The sequence below is a fragment of the Myxine glutinosa genome, chromosome 13 (assembly GCF_964187855.1).
Source record: "Myxine glutinosa chromosome 13, kmMyxGlut1.1, whole genome shotgun sequence".
Taxonomy (NCBI): domain Eukaryota; kingdom Metazoa; phylum Chordata; class Myxini; order Myxiniformes; family Myxinidae; genus Myxine; species Myxine glutinosa.
Window position 1 is genome coordinate 105793083 of NC_136273.1, and position 21264 is coordinate 105814346.

The window sequence follows — 21264 nt, forward strand, 5'->3', positions numbered from 1 at the left end:
GCGGCACGGTATATCATACACCGCCCAAATAACACAGATGGGAAATTACCGAGATACGTATATTGAAATTCGCGGCACGGTATATCATACACCGCCCAAATAACACAGACGGGAAATTGCTGATATATTAAAATTCGCGGCACGGGAGATCATACACCGCCCAAATAACACAGATGGGAAATTGCCGAGATATATTAAAATTCGCCGCACGGTATATCATACACCGCCCAAATAACACAGACAGGAAATTGCCGAGATATATTAAAATTCGCGGCACGGTATATCATACACCGCCCAAATAAGACAGATGGGAAATTGCCGAGATATATTGAAATTCGCGGCACGGTATATCATACACCGCCCAAATAACACAGACGGAAAATTGCCGAGATATATTGAAATTCGCGGCACGGTATATCATACACCGCCCAAATAAGACAGACGGGAAATTGTCGATATATTAAAATTTGCGGCATGGTATATCATACACCGCCCAAATAACACAGACGGGAAATTGCCGAGAGATATTTATTTGTTCTTATTTTATAAGTTATGTGCACGTACACTTTAAAGAAGTTTATTTGAAACGAGTATAAAGGCCGTCAAAAACGACAGGTTGGAACAGTTTTTGATGGAACAGCCACGTGAGCATGCTAAAGTCTGAAGTCTGGGCCTAGTATAGTGTCAGGTGTGGTTATATATCATCTTCATTTATTAGACATCATACAGACGTAAATGAACACTTGTTTTAGTCTGCGTGCATTGCACATTACATGCAGCAAATTTCACCTCCCTGTGCCTTGGATTTATTGTGATTACAAAAATACTGCTTCTGCACACCGAGCTTGAGGCTCAGTTTGCAAGACACCATCTACATTTCCAATGTAAGAGGCATAGTTACTCTTATTTGGGGTCTTCAGAGTCCTTGGGGTCTTTTGTGTCCATGGGGTATTTTGTGACCTTGGGGTCTTTTGTGTCCTCTGGATCATTTGAGTCCTCAAGTTATTTGGGTCATTTGGGTCTTTTGGGTCTTCGGGGTATTTGGGTCCATTGGGTTTCAGAGTCTTTTCAGTATTTTGGGTATTTAGGGTCTTCGGTTTTTTTTGGGTATTTTCGGTCTTCATGGTATTTTGGGTCTAACATTCTTCAGGGTCTTTTAGGTATTCAGGGTATTTTGGGTCTTCAGGGTATTTTGGATGTTTGGGGTCCATTGGGTCTTCAGGGTATTTTCGGTCTTTGGGGTATTTTGGATCTTCAGAGTCCTTGGGGGGTCTTCTGAGTCCATGGGGTATTTTGGGTCTTCAGGGTCCATTGGTTCTTCATGGTTGTAGCTGTTCTTTAAGCAAATATTATTATTATGACTTCCTGTGGTGGTTGGGTGCTGTTTTAGCATTCCAGCACTTCTGCCTTCCCCTCTCCAGTGTGTGATCCCCTCTCCAGTGTGTGATCCCCTCTCCAGTGCGTGATCCCCTCTCCAGTGCGTGATCCCCTCTCCAGTGCGTGATCCCCTCTCCAGTGCGTGATCCCCTCTCCAGTGCGTGATCCCCTCTCCAGTGTGTGATCCCCTCTCCAGTGTGTGATCCTCTCCAGAAACAGATTTGACCAAACGCCACCAGGTTTTGGAGGAGGGAGACAGGTTTGAGAGTTCAGTCTTGAGACAAGAGAGATAGTGCTTCCTGACACTCCTGAGGGTAGACAGTAGACACACTCTTGTTCCGAGCTTGGTGAAAGGAACTGAGATTACCTTCAGTTGGATTAGCCTTCCATGAGGCAAAGGCAAGTTGTTTCAGGGCAACTGCCTCACCCCAAGATTCAGTGTACCATGGAGTGGAGGAGAAGGGTATGACAACTGAAGACGAGATGGGATAAATCTGTGCATGAGAGAGAGCAGTTTGCTTTGGAAGAATTCCCAGGAAGAGTTGATGTCAGAGGCAGTAGAGATGGGAGACAAGTCCAGATGATTGATGGCTGCTTGAAGACCGTGCCAGTCAGCCTGAGTGAAATGCCAGACTCATCGACACTGAGGAGGCTCTCAGAGAATGGCCAGAAAGATGTCCACTTTAACAAGCATATGATCATAAAAACCGATTGGAGCAGAAGAAGAGCAGCAGACATTTGCAGGGAAGTTTGTCATAACCAAGTCCAGAAGAGAAGATGCTCTGTTGACTGAGATCCGGGTCGGGAAATTGACAGATTGTGTCAGTTTGGAAGAATTCCCAGGAAGAGTTTTTTGTCAGAGGCAGTCACTTTTTCAGCCCATTCAGATCCACTTTTTTTGAAATACCGACTTCTTTCTTTCCTGGAGGTTCTAGCAGTGTCCATGTGTTTTATACCTCTCACACCCCTCCGCCCCCCGTCTTCCCATGCCTCCTCCCCCCAAGCCCTCTCCCTTCCCTCCCACAGATCTTCCGTTGTCCCTGCTCTCAAATGTTGTACTTGTGTGCTTCCCCCTCTCTCCCCATCTTGCCTCCCGCTCCCTTTTATGATTGATGTTAGCTCTTACATGAGCCTCTATCTTGTATACAAAAAAAAAAATTGTCCCAGTGAGGGAGGGTGGGTGGATGAACGAGGGGGAGAGGAGATGAGTGAGGGGTAACATATTATGTAAAGTAAATAAATTGTGTGGATTACATCATTTGTGGATCTGATGCATTCATTGCCAGTAACCATTTTGTAAAACTGGACGTGCAGCATCTAACTCAAGATGTCCAAATGACCATGACCATGGGATTCCCAAGGGTGCTCCACTCGGCTACCATATAAAACACAATGTGTATTTGTGTATTGTGTGATGTCTGTCCTCCTTCGTAAGGGTAGGTTTTAAAGGCTGTGAGGAGCGCTTTAGGAGTGATTTGAGTGGGGTTTTAATAGGCAATCATTGAACATGACTGTGTCCACTGGTTGAAAGAACTAAAAGACTCTGAAGACCCAAAATACCCCAAGGACCAAGAAGAGTAAAATGACCTCAAGTATCCAAAAGACCCAAATGACCCCACAAATCCAAACGACCCAGGGTAACCAAAAACCTCAAGGACCCAAAAAGAGCCCAAGGACCCCAAAGAGCCTGAAAGACCCAAAAGACCCCGATGATCCAAGCAATCCAGAGGACTCAAAAGACCCCAAGGACCCAGAAGACCCAAAATTCCCCAAATACCCTGAAGACCAAAAATATCCCGAAGACCCAAATGACCCAAAAGACCCAGAAGACCGTTAAAGACCAAAACGACAAAAAATACCCAAAAGACACAAAATATCCAAAAGATTCCAAGACCCTTCAAGACCCAAAAGACCAAGAAGACCCCAACGACCCAAAATTCTCCAAAGACGCATGAAGACCCAAAAGACTGACAAGACCTTTAATGATACAAAAGATCCTGAAGACCACTAAAGACCAAAACGACCCCAAAGACCCAAAATACCCAAAAGACACAAAATATCCAAAATATCCCAAGACTCTTCAAGACCCAAAAGACCCTGAAGAACCAAAATACACCAAAAGACCCCAGAGACACAAAATATAAAAAAGACCCCAAACACCCTTAAATATCCCGAAGACCCAATAAACTCCGAAGACCAAAAATATCAAAAACACCCAGAAGACCGAAAAGACACCGAAGACCCAAAAGGCCCAGAAGACCCAAAATACCCCAATGACTGAAAGGATCAAACAGACCCAAAGACCCAAAATACACCAAATACACCAAAGACCCAAAACACACAAAAGACCCCAAAAACCTCTGTGACTGAAAGTATCAAAAAGACTGAAAAGACACAGAAGACCGCAAAGACCCCAAAGACCATTTAAAACCCTGAGGACCTAAAAGACCTGATGTTCCTAAATATCCAGAGGACTCAAAAAACTCAAATGACCCAAAATACCTAGAGGACCCAAAAGATTCAAATTATCCAAAAGACCTTGAGAACCCAAATGACCCAAATGACCATGAGGACACAAAAGACCCAAATGACCCTGAGGACACAAATGACCCAAATGACCATGAGGACCCAAAAGACCCCAAGGACTCCGAAGACCCAAAAATAAGAGTAATTATGTTTCTTACATTGGAAATGCAGACTGTGGCTTCCAAACTGAGCCTCAAGGGTGGTGTACAGAAGCGTTGTTTTTTTAAACAAGGCCGAAGTCTAACAGTGGCTTGGCCGGGCTTGTTTGATACTTTAGTTGAAGAGGATATTGTTGTGTTTGTGGGATAGTGATATGTAGAGTCAGGTAGATTTGTGTAGGTATCATGCTCCGGATGTCGGGTAAGAACCATCACCATGTAATAAATTCTGTTTAGCCAAATGTTGGATAAGTGTAACCCTAACCCTAACCTTAACCCTAACAACCAGGGTGCGGGACATGTTAACTAGCTTAGGGCATAAGGATAAATTATCCCTTGTACGTCTTACCCTTAGTGATTTATCCTGTGTCACTTATGGCACCGCAATATACACTAGTGCAGGAATGGCCCATTAAACCACACATAACAATAAAACCAACCGGAAGCCAGGCATCGGGCACTGGGGCTGACAATCCCACCTGGCAGGCACACATCGCTCGGGCAGGCCGAGAGCCATGCCCAGGACAGTGATTTGGCGGAAGTTGACCAACAGGAAGGCCAGGGTAGGAAGGGACTCGCTGATTGGCCAGGGCAGAGCAAGAAGACACATCGATTGGTGAAAGAAGGGAGAGCAAGAAGCTGCGCACTGACTAGTGGAGAGCTGGACGAGGTGGTGGTGGCCTGCGGGCATTGGTGGAGAAGCGCCAATGACGTCACGACCCGACGTTAAAAGAACTCTTGGACCGACATTTTTCTCTCTTGCCATTCTCTCCTGCCCTCCTCTCCTGCCCTCCTCTCTTGCCCTCCTCTCTTGCCCTCCTTTTGCCCTCTGCTCCTTGCCTCCGCTCTTGCCTTCATCTCTCTTGCTCCATTGTCGCTCTTGTCCCTTGTTCTCCCTCGCGCTCTTGTGCTTGGACCGACCATGTTCAGAGATGCCACCGGAGACGTGCAGAGACTGCGGCAGGAGTCGTGGCCCAGGAACTGCGGTTCCCAGTGCGTCGATGAGTGTACGAGCGCTGCAGCGCGAACGGGCGCAACGAGGCCGGGTTCCCGCCAATGCGTGCAACGCCGATCCCATTCGCAAGCCCTGACAAGATTTCACCAGTGATCAGAGCTAATCTCACACACACACACACACACACACACACACACACACACACACACACACACACACACACACACACATACACACACACACACACACACACACACACACACACACACACACACACACTATTTTATCCCTTTGTCTTTGTTTAATTCTGGTGTGGGGGATCCCGTTTCGGAAATGTAGTTTTACCGTCGCGTTTTCTTGTTATCCGCATTCGTTTTAATAAATCCTTTCGTTATTTTCTGTACATTTCTAAACCTGGTTTTTGTTTGAGTTATTTTCTGCAGGTTGAAGACTGCCCGGCAAGATCACTCAGGTAAGCACTTCAGCTTCCTCCCCTTTTCCCTTTCTTTCCTCCCGCGCTATATAGTAAATTCCGCAGTTGAACTGAACGTTTTGGAGTTAAAGCTCGCTATTGGCCATTCGTGATCCATGTGGTGTTCACCTGAGGAAATCACACGACAATATTATGACCTGGGTGGAGATACCAGTTAGCAAATAATGTAAGTATTAAATTATTTTGAAATACTCTAAGCAGGGGCGTCGAGAGGACGGATCAGGGGGGTCTCGGCCTCGGAGCCCGGGGTCCTTTGAGGGGCCGGAGCTTCTCCTGTACTTTTTTTTAAACAGTACATTGAAACCCATCATCGGTTCATCCTCATTTCCTCATCATTACATTTCAACCCAGAAGGTGATTTTGCTTTCCTTGCCGGCTTTCTTGCCGGAAACGAAACAACATTTACCACTGTTAATGGTACAGTTTCAAACTTTACAGAAAATGGTTATTAACCAGAAATGTGCGTTACAAATAAATGGGTTTGTATCCTCTTTGTCCAAAAAAAAAATTAACCATTTTCACGTATTATTTTGCCAATCTTATGGAGAAATAGTGTTCAACAGTCGAGGGTGCGAATTGACAATCGATCCAAATGTCCCGCTACCTCCTATATTTTTGATCATACGGCTAAATAAAAGTGACCATTTCTTTTTTAAAGTTTTTTGTTTTTCATTAAAGAAAGTTCCTTAAAAAGTTATAAAAGAGAGAAATGGTGGGAGTGGGGGCCCCGAGGTTCTTTGCCTCGGGCTGGCTCTCGACAGATCCTGGTCAACACTATCAAAGTGACTTCAGCACCATCCCGACACACACCACTGTGTGTGTTATGGAATGGGGTGTTTTTTTTTAAGGCGGCCGGAGTGCAAATCCTGCCACCGATCTCCTTGAGAGAGGACCCAGTGATTTGGTACTCATTTTGCCAACCTCAGAAGGACGACAGGCTGAGTCAACCCCACCTGGTGTTAATTCAACATCTGACTGGGATTCAAACTCAGGACCCTAGGATTCCAAGCCCTCCACCCTAACCGATAAGCCAACACCAGGGTGGTTGGAGGCAGTTATAAGAAAGGCTTCAATGTTTGAAGAGCCCTTCATAAAAGTTTGAATTATATATGATCTGGGGGGCATCCTCCTCCCACCTCCCTCCCCCCCTCCCCCCCATCATATATCATCACCCTGTTGTCATAATTTCAGTTCCCCCTGTCAGGGAATAAATATTCATATTGACAATATTGCTAGAATATATATCAATGTAATCTTGTTTAAAGTGGAATTATGTTTTACTTTACGAATGAGCAAAAGAGCATAGAACTAGAACCGCCACCTGTCTATCAAAATTAGCCTATGTTCAGTCCACTGCGCACAGGCTGCAAATTCTTCCTCAGCAGGTCAGAGTATTTGACCTCTTGAACAGAAATAAGTACTAGCTGGCCAAGCAAGAGCCAAATAAGGGTTTTGAACAAGAGAACCAGAGACGCTTGCAGGCTCTCATGTCCCAAGGGGATTTAACCTCGGGGGTGACCCTGCATACTCCGCAACATCAAAGGAGTTTGGGGCTTTAAAACCAGGAGAAAGTTGCGAGCAAAGCAGCAGAGTGGACGGGGAACAACTGGAGACTGGTCAACAACTGAACGAGCTTCAAAAGACCTACAGACCGAGCTTCAACCAAGACCTACCAAACAAGCTTCAACAAAGACTGGAACAAAGCCTCATTAAAGATCTCGGCTTAGTATACAACAAATTCTCAAGTATACAACAAATTCTCAAAAGTGAATAAAACATTGATTTTGCTTAAACGAGTTTCTGAAGTTTCTGAAGTAGAACAAGAAGTTAAAATTATTATTCTACAATTGGTGGTCCGTAAGGGAATCAACTCCACAGAACAAGGTAAGCTTTTGTTTGTTATCTGTGTAGTCTGATGTTAATCTGCGCAAAATAGTTCAGTGTTTGAGTTTTGTGTATGTTTTGTTGATATGTGGAGGGAAAAATCACGAGGCCTTTAACAGGTTTCAGAAATCATGACAATTTTTTTTCTCTTTTTCTTCCAAAATTTAACTCAGTGTACTACTGATGTATACGCATTTTTCAGGGATGGTGCCATGAACCGTCACAAATATCCACTAAAGCCTTTTGTCTTTAGAAAAGGTGCTGTGCTTTCATGAAGGACCACTGATATGGTATATACTGTATAATTATTGTACGATTAAAAAAAAAAAAAAAAAAACATTTCAGAAGTCATGACGATAAAAATTTTTTTTTAAATAATAATAATAAATTGTTTTTTTTGTTTTTTTCTGTAATTTGATTTTTTTTTCGGTACATTCTACGACTGCAAAGAGCCACTAACGAATCCCGGGACGTTAGCGAAAACGGTGCTGCATTCGTCCAGTCATGAAAATATTTTGTGTATGAATATGCTTTTTGTGTATTCATTTGATTTCATACGTGATTCCAGTTCAATGGTCTGTGTCACATATCTCCCCATTCCTTTTGTATGATGATTCAAATTTGTTGGGTTCCTACGGTTGAGACTTATATAATATTTTTCCTATGGTGAGCCTCTTCTTTGATGTGGTCACGAGGGACGTGTGGATATGCTCTCGCACAAGTTGAACAGCGATTTTTTTAACGATTATTTGAGCATTTTTTAAATAACTAGCGTTTTTGTACAAAAAGTGAATTTTATACAGCGTACAGTACTAAGGAAATCGGCTGGATTCGATTTTCAAACATGCATTCCCAGTGTGGTAACAAAAGTGAGTTTAGCATTTAGCCAATTTGTCTGCACGAGTCGACAGACAGTCTAAAAATAGGCATTCTTTTCCACGTCCAGCCGGGCACGTTGTAAAATGCGTGCAGGCAGGTTGCCCATGGCAACGCTTGGTGTTGCGGTTTGGTCCCGTCCACTTCTTCCATTTGGGATCAGAAACGATTTTTTTAAATGTAACCTCTTTCACATTTTCTTGCCCTACACCCCCCAACCTTCCCAACCTTCCCCCGCCCTTTCCCCCTCCCTCCTTCCGTTCCCCCCCTCCATCCTAACTCCTTACCCTTACCCCATCTAACTATTATCCAAACCCCCCCATTTTTCTTCCCTTCTGCATCCCCTTCCCCTTTCTTTCCAAACTTACCTTTTACATCCTGATTAGGGAAAATATTGACACTTCCCGATCTGATCTGACTCCGAATTAGGACAATATACATGTTTTTAGGGTTTATTGCATAAATGAATGACATGTACCTGTTGCGTGTACCTGGAGGTAGCACCTTGGCCTATCCTCAGAAATATGTATTCACATAATTGGAGCTCCCAGATTTTCACCAATTTTTGGTAAAGATCTTATGTGAAGGAATACTTCCTTGGTAGATCACAGGTACTGCTATAAAGGCCAAATACATTTGGGCGACGATTGTAATTACATATGTAAGTTACAGACACATTGTATGAGGCATGTATAGGATCGTTGATTGTATGGGATTGAATGGGATTGCATATCCCATTGGATCCCATGTTGATTTAGCATATCACCTCATTATGTGGCTTTATGTGTTTTTGTGTGTGTGGGTATGTGTTTTTCATTCTCATTTTTTAAATTTCTCCCTCTCCCTAAAAAATATGGCCCCATAGTGTTAAAAGTGATGAGTGCCATGATACGACACAGTTGGAATGGTTAAATAATACACAGATGAGTGTAATGGCTCGCACAGAAGTTCGAGAGGGAGACAGTATTTACCATATAATCTCTCACAGCCTTGTAAGGGACTCATGAGTGCGGCCAATAATACACAGTTATCTTTAGAATAATACAATGAGTGTCGTATTTCGCATATTATTAATACACTTACGGGAGCCCCCAGCCTCATTCCTCCCTTGTTTGCTTTCTCCTCTTTCAGTGCATCCTGCCACTCCTCCTACTCCCTTGCCCCACCCTTTTTCCTCCCCTCTTTCCTCCTCTTTTTACTCCTTTTTTACCTGTCTTTTACCTGTTTTCACCTTTCATAGTTCTCATTGTTTTCTCTCATTGTTGATGAGATTCATCATTGTCATCATGATTGTCATATTGTTGATTATTATTGATGTTCATTCTCAAATTTTGTTAATGATAACTGTTTCATTGTTGATTATACCACGTGGATGTGTTGATACAGGAAATGTTTGTCTTCTGCAATGGATGATTATGGTATGACTATGATTATGAATTGCCATTCATTGGTACACATTTCAGGAATCTTACACCATTTTAATTGTCAAGAGCTTTGAGTGTCTTTCAAAGTGAGACATGGTGGGTGACACATGACATGACATGTGACATCACATGACGTGTGACATGTGACACGTGACATGTGGCACGTGACATGTGAGACATTGCCCAATGGACTGGCTCATATCTGTCGGATCAATTTTCGCTGATTGCCTCACAAATGAAGGGTTGAGTTGCCTTCAGTGGTTGTTCAACTTTAATTTGTGATATAATGACCACACAGGATTGAACAAATATGTCAGATATGATCCAGAGGCAGAACGGTTATTTGTCAATTGGCGGAAGGTATGGGTACGAGGTGACGACCGACATGCTCGAATACCTCCGCCAGCGGACAGAACTGTTTTGCCAACATTGGGAACAGGCTTAGATATAGAGTTATCAGACTGATAAATGTCAATTTTGCTGATTTGATATTTGATATTTTGATATTTTCAATGATAATTTCAATGATGATTTGATATTTGAATTTTGATATTATCATTTATGATATTTTATTATGTATTATTATTAGGATTTTATTGATAAATGTTGGTGAATTGATTGAAATTGCATATTTGAATTGATTCTGATTCTGATCCGATTGATCTGATTGATTTTGATCTGATTAATTTAATCTGATCTGATTTTATTTAAATTTAATTTAATCAAGTCAATTGATGGATGAATAAAAAGTGCGGTCTCAAGAAAGAAGCTTTGAGACATTTGCAAAACATCAATGTGCAGACAACCTGGGATGATGAGCGAGGTGGTGAGTCTAGTGGTTATTTGTTATATTATGTGGTTATTTTTGTTTGACCCCCCCTTAACAGGACTTACTGATCCAGACTCATCTGCAACACTGATCAGTGAGATTGGGGTGTGGGAAAAGCCACAGGGCAGGGGGACTCTCTGGAAATCACCTGAAGTCATCAAGTGGAGCTTATCGGAATAAGCTAGACAACAACGCATTCAACGCTACTTTGTATAAGGTGGAACAAACTTCTGCGATTTTTGCAGTACACACAGTTGATAGTGGATACAGGTGTAGTCCGATGTGTAGTCCTTGTAGTTATTTGATATATTGAGTGAGTATAAAGAGGTACTCACACACAGGCAAAATGGGAAGTGGATTCTGCAAGATTAAACAAGGTCAATTGGACTTGAGTCAAAGAGGTGCTTGTATCAGCTCCATGTATCAGAAATATGGGGCAGAATCACTTAAAGATGTGGAATCCTGGTATGAATGGACGAAAGGTCGAAAAAGTGGATTCCCACAGGAGGGCACTTTTGATAGAAACGTATTGGCAACACTCAGAAAAGAATTGGAAGCAAGAGGGCGACAGAAGTTCAAAGTGGATTGGCAACCATTCTATTACTGGGACGCTGAATCTAGGGACAGGGAGACCAAAGCAAAGATGGGGGGCTTGAAGAAAGAGGTGAAACAGATACAGCATAGGTTGTGTAAGGTAGCAAATCAGATGCCTCTTCGAGTCAGCAATGGAGAGCAATCCCAACCCAAATTGTATCCAGAAGCCAGATCATACGAGACAAATGAACTGGAAGACGAAACTCCTCCACCTTATCGGAGAAATATTGTATATCAGCCACAGGTAGTGCCTGTACCTGTACCTGCCGAAAGACCAGAACAGAGTGCAGCGATTGGTTCTAGTCAACAGAGGACAGGTGAAAGACGTGACCCATTTGAGGTAACTACCCAAGAGGGTGCAATTGGGGCACAGGAACCGACTCAAAGTGGGCAAACGATGCAACCAGCTGCTATACCTTTATCATGCTCTCCATTTCACCATACAAGGAGTAAGGGTCGTGTGATAAATGCCAATCAATCTAACGATCAATGTGATTGGCTAATGAATGATCAAAAGTTGACTCTCTCACAAGGAGGGTTTGAGCAATGTGGTGTTATGAATTTTCCTCAGCGGCAATTTCCAGGGGCAAATCAGCAACATCCAGATCTGATGTATAGACCATGGCAGGTACATCAATTGAAGGCATTGCAGAGTAGTATGCCATCAATCAAAACAGATCCACTTCAATTTGCGGAGGAACTGCGGTTAATTGTGGAAACTCAGTTGCCCACTGCAAGAGACATGGAAATACTTTTAAAATGGTTAATTCCTAATACCACCACTTTGAGGAACTTAATGCGTGAGGCCAACTGGGTAAATACGGAAGATGGACAGGTAGACATGCCCACGGAGGCTAGAACGGCACAGATCAATAAATTGATAGAGGCCATAAAAAAATTGCCACCAGTGACGGATTGGAACAAAGTGGTTACATGCAAGCAGAAAACAGGCGAAGATGCTAGCGATTATTTGGACAGATTGCGAGATGTTTTCCGACTATATTCAGGCATAGACCGGGCACAAATTGACAATGCCTTAAAACCCCTTTTTATTAATGGTCTATTGCCCAAATTGAAGAGTGAAGTGGAAAGACAATGTATTGCTTGGGAAGGCAAGCCAATGCAAGAAATATTGAATTATGCCTTGCATCATCAGCGGATTCAAGCCAGGAATAGTGCTGTAAATGCCGAGAAATTGATGCAACTACAGACTCAAGCCCTGATGACTACGAATCAACGCAATAGGTTTTCTGGGCAACAATGCAACAATGCAGTAGGAAATAACCAGAGAGTGGAGTGGCAACCCAGAAACCAAGAGATGCAGCCCAGAAATACAAGTGCACAGGTGGACAGACCAGCCAATGATAGACAGCGATGTTTCAATTGTGGAGAAATGGGACATTGGAAAAGGGGATGCCCATATCAAAGACAATTTCGGAAGAGAAACCAAGAACAGGGATACTACCAGTTACCACCGCCTCCATCAACAAATAGGGTTCTATTGAGGAATGCCCCAATTCAGGGAGGACCTCAGCAGACTAAATGGTCTGCCACACCCTGTTGACTAGACCAAAATGACCAAGTGGCAGCGCTTCCTTTAATCTCAGGGTCGGCTGCACAGGAACCAAGTGTTAATTTGACAGTAGGTGGACGCAAGGCACCCTTTCTCGTCGATACGGGAGCTACGCGTTCCACGTTACGACAAGCAGATTTTCCCGATATACCATTGTCAAAATACTATACGAACGTGGTCGGAGTGTCAGGAGTTCCCATACACACGCCAGTCACGGAAGAATTGCGTGTCCAATTTGGTCCATTGACTGCACAACATGCCTTTCTTGTGGCATCTGGCGTTCCAGTAAATTTGATGGGAAGAGATTTATTGTGTAAATTGAATTGCACTGTCATCTGTAATGAAAACGGAGTGTATCTAGAAATGCCAGAACACTCCCACAACTTTATTTCTAAGGTACTAGACGGCCTGACAAGACCAACAACACATCGATGGGGTATCGATGATACAATCATGGCGGAACTTTTGTGTGTTAGTTTTATGACACTGAAGGATGAAATGCCCGAAGTACAGGAATGGTTAGATAATTTTTTGATGGACTTTCTGACATGGCAGACTGATCTTCACTGTACAACATGTTATGATGCTACAGGAGAAGAGGGGTCCTATGCAGAGCGGGTTTTTAAATACCTGCACACCAAGTATGATATACATCTGACATCATTGTGGGTGGGACGACAGGGAGTTGGGATGTCAGTGTCTTTGACGCCAGACCAACAACTCCTGTGGAATCAACCCGAAACAACAACCCCACACGTCACCTTAGCGGTGGCACAAGGGTACGAAGCAAAAGATGTTGGAATAATGATTGCAACTTTGAAAGAGTGTAACAACAGGGGATACATGGGAGAAATTCAAAGCGCCCCACTCTATGACTTAGATGGAGATGGATTTTGTTGGCAGCTCGGACAGCAGGTGCTTTCTACAACCTTCAACATGATTGTTGAATCGAATGATACTGACGATATTGGGGTATACCTACTCAGCTCTGACGCTGACGGTGACCAGGACCCACTCGATCAAATACCAATATGCTTGTGGACAACGCATCCAAATGATGTGGGACGAATCAAGAGTATTGCACCTGTAAGGATCACAGTAGATGATTCTAAGCCATTGCCTAGAAAGCGCCAATATCCATTGAGACCAGAGGCAAAAGCTGGTATTGCACCAGTGATTCGATCATTGGTGGAACAGGGAGTTATAGTTCGCACTGTGAGCATGTGCAACACTCCTATTTTACCTGTGAAGAAGCCAGGCAAGACTACTTGGAGATTTGTTCAAGATCTTCGAGCAATTAATGATTGTGTCATCCCAGCCTATCCAGTGGTCCCTAACCCGATCACTGTACTGTCAAGTATTCCATGCAACACGAAGTTTTATTCTGTGGTGGACTTATGTTCAGCGTTCTTTAGTGTACCCATTCATGAGGATTCGCGTTATCTTTTCGCATTCACGTACGAAAATTTACAGTTTACCTGGACTGTGTTACCACAAGGGTACACGGAGAGCCCAACTTTGTTTTCACGTGCTCTACATGAAGACCTCAGCGATGTTGAATTTCCTGGGGGTTCAGTGATGGTACAATATGTTGATGACCTTCTCATATGCTCGACTTCAAAGGAAGCATGTGAGCAGGACACTGTTGTGCTACTGACAGCGTTGGCAGACAAAGGCCACAAGGCCTCGAGAGATAAGTTGCAGTTCTGTAAGGAAGAGGTGAAATATTTAGGACATATTTTGAAAGGCGACACGAGACGATTGTGCCCTGAACGTGTAAAAGTGATCAGGACACTTCCAAAACCTAAAACTGTCAAGCAGATGAAATCTTTTCTGGGGACAACGGGGTTTTGCCATCAGTGGATTGCTGATTACGCAGTACTGACTCGCCCCCTGTTGGACATCAGCTTACCAAACAGTCCAAATCCTTTGAAATGGACCCCGGAAGCTGAACAAGCCTTTACGACATTGAAAGATGCCTTAGCATCGGCTCCTGCTTTAGGACTGCCAGATTATGACAAAAATTTCTTTCTCTATTCACATGAGAAAGAAGGATATGCCCAATCGGTGTTGGCTCAAAAAAACATGGGGGAAAACTGCGCCCCGTAGCATATCACAGCACTAGATTGGATTCAGTAGCACGAGGGTTTCCACTGTGCTTGCGAGCAGTGGCAGCAGCGTCATATGCAGTAGAAGCCACAGCTACAATAGTCCTGGGGTGCCCCTTAATTCTTCTTGTTGAGCATGCGGTGGCGATGGTTTTGCTGAAGGCAGGAACACAGCACCTTTCAGCATCAAGGGCTACAACATATGAACTAGGGTTATTAACGCCATCAAACCTTACCATTCAGCGTTGTCCAACGCTGAACCCAGCATCTATGTTACCAACAGAGGATGATGGTGAGCCCCATGATTGTGCGGAGGTATTGGCACATGCACTAGTGCCTCGCATTGATTTGAAGGACATTCCCATCCCAGATGCAGATCTGGTACTGTATGTTGATGGATCATCATCAAGAGCATTGGATGGTTCACTATTGACGGGATATGCAGTATGCACGGATGTTGAGACATGGGAGAGCGGAAAATTACCAAACACCTACTCAGCTCAACAGGCAGAACTTTATGCATTAACTAGAGCCTGTTGTTTAGCGGAAAGCCAGAGAGTCATCATTTATACAGACTCCAGGTATGCACATGGGGTTGTTCATGATTATGGTGCTCTCTGGAAACAGAGAGGCTTTTTGACATCTTCAGGCAGCCAAATTAAAAACGGGAAGTTGATTGCTAGCCTTTTGGAAGCAATCCTTCTACCATCTGCAATTGCAGTCGTCAAATGTGAGGCCCATACACGAGGAAGAGATGACGTCTCGCAGGGAAATGCAAGGGCGGATGAAGCAGCAAAGCTTGCGGCACATTTGGAGCAAGACTCAGTGATTATACAGGGACCTGTAAGGATTCCTGAAAACACCCCAACGCTGCAAGACGTCAGTGCTATGCAGGACATGGTGGAGGACCGGGAAAAAGATTTGTGGGTACAGACTGGATGCACATTTGACAAGGAATCTAAATTATGGACTTCTCGCGAGGGGCGTGTTGTTGCTCCCCGCCAGTTGTTGCCATGGATTGCTCGTCTGGCTCATGGAGTGAGTCATACAGGGAAAGGAGGAATGTGTGCATCGGTGTCAAGACAGTGGTATGCACCTGGATTTACACCTGTGGCAGAGCAATGTTGTGCTACATGTCAGGTATGTCAGGCATACAATCCAGGAAAAGGGGAAAAGACTACACCAGGAGCTCATCCCGCCCCATCAGGTCCATTCGTACATTTACAGATGGATTTTATCCAAATGGAGAAGTGCGCTGGATTTGAGTTTGTTTTAGTGATTGTAGATATGTTCACGAAGTGGGTGGAGGCTTACCCTTGTCGACATGCAGATGCCAAAACAGTTGTGAAGATTCTGTTGAAGGACTTCATATGCCGCTTTGGAGTTCCATGCAGGATTTCTTCTGATCAGGGTACGCATTTCACAGCGGGGGTCGTCAAGGAATTGGGTAAGGCAATGCAGATAAATCTTCATCTTCACTGTCCTTATCACCCCCAATCAGCGGGAGCAGTGGAACGACATAATGGAGTAATAAAGAACAAGTTGGCCAAAGCTGTGCGGAAACCAACTTGAAATGGCCGGATGCCATTCCACTTGCACTCCTCGCAATGAGGGTTACTCCAAATAGGAGAATGGGTTGGAATGGTAGTATTTCCATTTTATGGAACCTGGAAGGCAGGAAATGAACTACGGCAAATGGCATTGGCTATAGAAACATTGGCAAATAAAACAGCTAGTGGATTGACACAACTTACAAGTGAGCTGGCAGCGACAAGAACCATGGCATTACAAAATCGTATGGCATTAGATATGCTGTTGGCAGAGAAAGGAGGTACATGCGCAGTAATTGGTACAGATTGTTGTACATACATACCTGATAATTCGGGCGACATTTATAACATAGCCAATACAATCAGAAGAGAGGGAGCTAAATATCATGATTATGTGAAAGGGGGTGCTTTTGCATGGCTGGAAAACACTTTGGGAGGAGTAGCAGCTGAGATACTCCAATACTTGTTTATTGGATTAGTGGTTATATTGGCAATAGTTTTAGTAGTGGCTTGCTTGAAAACCTTAGTGACGGTGGGTTTGAATAAGATAACAAACAACACTATGATAGTACAAGCAGCCACAAAAGAGGAAATAAACAAAGCAACAAATGAGGAAATGCATGTGGAACCACAAGAGGAAGACATCTATGGCGACATGAATACTGAGATTCAACGATTGAATCAAGTAATGTTGCAAATGAATACAGTCGAGTTGAAATGAGGGCATAACAACTTGTTGTGCACTATGTCCGTTTTACACGATCGATGAACTCATATAACCACAAGTAACACTGTTAAAGAAAAACAAAAAGCGGGGAGGACTATGCTAATAACACATTAGGCATAGTTTGCTTGTTTACAAGAATTGTTGGGAATTAGATATTCCTGTTTGTGATTTAAATCATATAATCATTTTTAATGCATTTATTTTCTTTGAGTTGAGTTACAACACCTGCATGTGTTTAATTTTTTGAATTATATGAACCTGAAAGCAATTGTGGATGCTATTCTTAGTTTTAGTAGTGTAAAACACATGTCTGAGTTGAATATTATTCGTGTGAAGTTGTTATAAAATATAGTGATTTCATGTTACAATGTACCCCATCTGATTCAATCTGTGTGGAGAGCAGATATAAATGTGGCTAAGTAAAGGAAAGACAAGACCACATCCCAAATGGAGTGATAATGACATCTGGGAAGAAGTTTGAAAAAGGAAAATTTGTGAAAATGAAGTTAATCTTGGCATACACCCTCTTTCTCAAAGAATGATGAAGAAATGCTCCTTTGGAAGATGGATGTTTACCTTCACCAAGGGAAAATTATGTGACCATTTGTCTGGGTCACACTGCAACATATGGAAAAGGGCGACCACTTACTTGTGTTCAAATACCTCGAACATTCATCACATCAGCAATTGCAGGACGACGATATTTTACCTGCAACGTTTACGGGATACGGTGACGTGTGTCATTACTTCACCAACTTCCGGGGAGCCAGCATGGAGCTGCAAGCGAACGACTGCCTTTTCCTTTACAACAGCTGTGCACGATTCTGCTGTGGGCTCCTGGTATGGACCATGGGCAACTGAGTACCATGGTCCCAACATCATCATTGCGGATGCATCCGGCATCCCTGCTCCACATCTTGTTGACAAATCAACATCACATCAATACTTGCTCCATGCTCACGATGAGTGAGGAGGCAAGTCGACTACAACTGGATGGAGGCCTTGTTCAAATTTACTAGGGCTCACAGCAAGAGTGGCAAGGATGCTGCATGGAGAGCAGGGTCAGTCTTTGACTCTGCCCAGCTATCACAACAGCGGAAAATCCTATGCAAATAGTGAAGGTGTGATGAAGACAACAGGAGAAAATTGTTTTATGCTGAAATTCCAAACACAAGTGATCCGCCCCTTTTTTCAAACAAAGAAAGTCAATATTTGATTAAAGGCAAATATTTTGCCAAATGTTGCAGATGCTTTATTATTTTAATGATGAACTGAAATTATTGCGTTTTGGTGAAGGTGAAATGTTTTGTGATCTTTATGCAAATGAGTTGAATTGAATTATCAACATAGAAAGAGTCAATGAACAAGGAAATGTATTGTGATCAAAATTCTTCCAGAATGACGGTGTATGCCTTAGGAAATTGAATTACCAGATTAGTGGTTTGAATATTTAATGTGGTAATGTTTAGATTAATGGTTAATATAAACATAAAAGAAAAACTGGGGATTGTCAGGGAATAAATATTCATATTGACAATATTGCTAGAATATATATCAATGTAATCTTGTTTAAAGTGGAATTATGTTTTACTTTACGAATGAGCAAAAGAGCATAGAACTAGAGTTAACAGGTGGTCAGGAGAGTTAATTTCAGACAAAATGTGTAACGCTCTTGGACCGCCACCTGTCTATCAAAATTAGCCTATGTTCAGTCCACTGCGCACAGGCTGCAAATTCTTCCTCAGCAGGTCAGAGTATTTGACCTCTTGAACAGAAATAAGTACTAGCTGGCCAAGCAAGAGCCAAATAAGGGTTTTGAACAAGAGAACCAGAGACGCTTGCAGGCTCTCATGTCCCAAGGGGATTTAACCTCGGGGGTGACCCTGCATACTCCGCAACATCAAAGGAGTTTGGGGCTTTAAAACCAGGAGAAAGTTGCGAGCAAAGCAGCAGAGTGGACGGGGAACAACTGGAGACTGGTCAACAACTGAACGAGCTTCAAAAGACCTACAGACCGAGCTTCAACCAAGACCTACCAAACAAGCTTCAACAAAGACTGGAACAAAGACTCATTAAAGATCTCGGCTTAGTATACAACAAATTCTCAAGTATACAACAAATTCTCAAAAGTGAATAAAACATTGATTTTGCTAAAACGAGTTTCTGAAGTTTCTGAAGTAGAACAAGAAGTTAAAATTATTATTCTACACCCCCAATCATCAAGAGTGATAATTTGCCCCAACCAGGTATATGACGTAAAATATGAACGTTCCCTAAAGGGTGTCGAAAGAAACATAACTGGCAAAGCCAAATGGCATTAAATTCTACCTTTCAGAAGAGTAATTGTCGGCTATAAACCTCACCCAATATGTAGGATAAATATGTAAGGGACATACATACATACATACATACGGAGAGACAAACGCTGTAAACACAGGAACCAAACATCTATGCCATAAAAAATAGTTTGTTTAATCACGAATTTGCCAGTTCTACAAGCCTCTTTGTGAGTTTGAAGAAGAGGAAGAAGCACTAATGTATGGTTTATTCACACAGCAGTTTGAACGGAAACATTTATTATTCTATGACAGGAGAAACCCATTAGAAGGACACGGAACAGCATACAAAATTATATATACAGTCGTGATATTTTGCAAAGCAACAGAAAAAAATATAAAAATACACATAAGCAACCCACAAACAACAACAACCACAGCTCCTTATTGTCACGATCCTTATTATAAAAGATCCTTATTTTCATGTGTTTTACTTCATGTGTTTCACGTGTTTGTGTTTCACACTGAATGAAAACGTAGAGGTAGAGCATGCAGATTGTGATACATGACAGGTTCAACGATATGTCCGGCCTGAACCGCATAGGAATCAAAATGGCGGTGTGTGGAATCAGCCGTCGTACCACCGTAATTGCATCACGTCACCCCTGTCATGTGACTAGATCCTCAGCTCTGATTGGTGTACGTTTGAGGGGACACACATACATACATACTTATGACAGACAACCACTGTTCTAGACGGCTTTGCCCTATGGACCACGCCGTAAAAAATCACAATAAATACAAGGTGCAGGGAGGTGAAATTCGCTGCACATGATGTGCGACATGCACAGAATAAAATTAGTGTTCATTTTCGTCTGTACGATATCTAATAAATAACAAAGATAAAAGCACACCTGACACTAGGCCCAGGCTTCAGACTTTGGCACACTCACGAGGCTGCACCGTCAAATAAACTGTTCTAACCCGTAATTTTTGACGGGCTTCATATTAGTACTTTATACCCGTACTTTATACTTTATACTAGTACTTTATACTAGTACTAGTTTATTTTGAGTTTTTGTGGTCTTTTGTGTGTTTAATGGTCTTGGGACAGTCTTGGGGTCTTTTCAGTCTTTTGGGTGTTCGGAGGTCTTTATGGGTCTTTGGGGAATTTTGGGTCTTTGGGATATTTTGGGTCTTTGGGGTCTTTTGAGTCATTGGGGTCTTTTAAGTCCTTGGGGTCTTTTGGATCCTTGGGGTCTTTTGGATCCTTTTGGGTCCTCAGGGTCTTTTGGGTCATGTGGGTCCTTGGGGCCTTTTCGTGCTTGCAGTCTTTCATGGTCTTTGGGTCTTCGGGGTCTTATGATCTATTGGGCTCTTCTGGGCCCTTGGGGTATCTTGGTTACTCTGGGTCGTTTGGATCCTCGGGCTCATTTGGGTCTTTTAACCGGCGGACACACAGTCGTGTTCAAAGATTGCTCGCTCAAATCCCTCCTAAAGCGCTACTCAAAGCCTGTAAAAGGTACCCTTACGAAGGGGGACAGACACACACATACGTTGTATTTTGTGTGGTAGATGGTCAGGTGGTTAATGTAATTCCCTTAACATGTCGAACCTCACCCTGTTCGTGCAAAGTTGGTCCAGTAATTGATCAAATAAGTGGAGACGTCACGATCCTGGCCTCGATAAACCAGAGGCGTCACAAACGGTTTCCCAAACACAAACTGCAGATCATCGGCATGGTCGGCGCCCATCCAATCCGGGTAGAGGAAAAGACGCGATGGGTGTGAGAACACAAAGGCATAGGTCTTCGCCGTCCCATTCCTGCACGACAAACAACGAGCGAGTTTACCTGAGAAAGCCGAGCAGGTGCGGAGACTCGATGCGGAAGTGTGCGATCAGGTGTGAGCTCCA

At 43.1% G+C, this 21264-nt stretch overlaps 1 protein-coding gene across 1 annotated transcript in view; it reads right to left on the reverse strand.

Annotated features, from left to right (window-relative positions):
• Positions 1–21264, reverse strand: part of CEL (carboxyl ester lipase) — a 79860-nt gene that overhangs the window by 17618 nt on the left and 40978 nt on the right. Inside the window, exon 9 of the mRNA XM_068104360.2 lies at positions 20971–21174. Coding sequence (XP_067960461.2) covers positions 20971–21174 — 204 coding nt within the window. The remainder of the gene's footprint in view (positions 1–20970; positions 21175–21264) is intronic.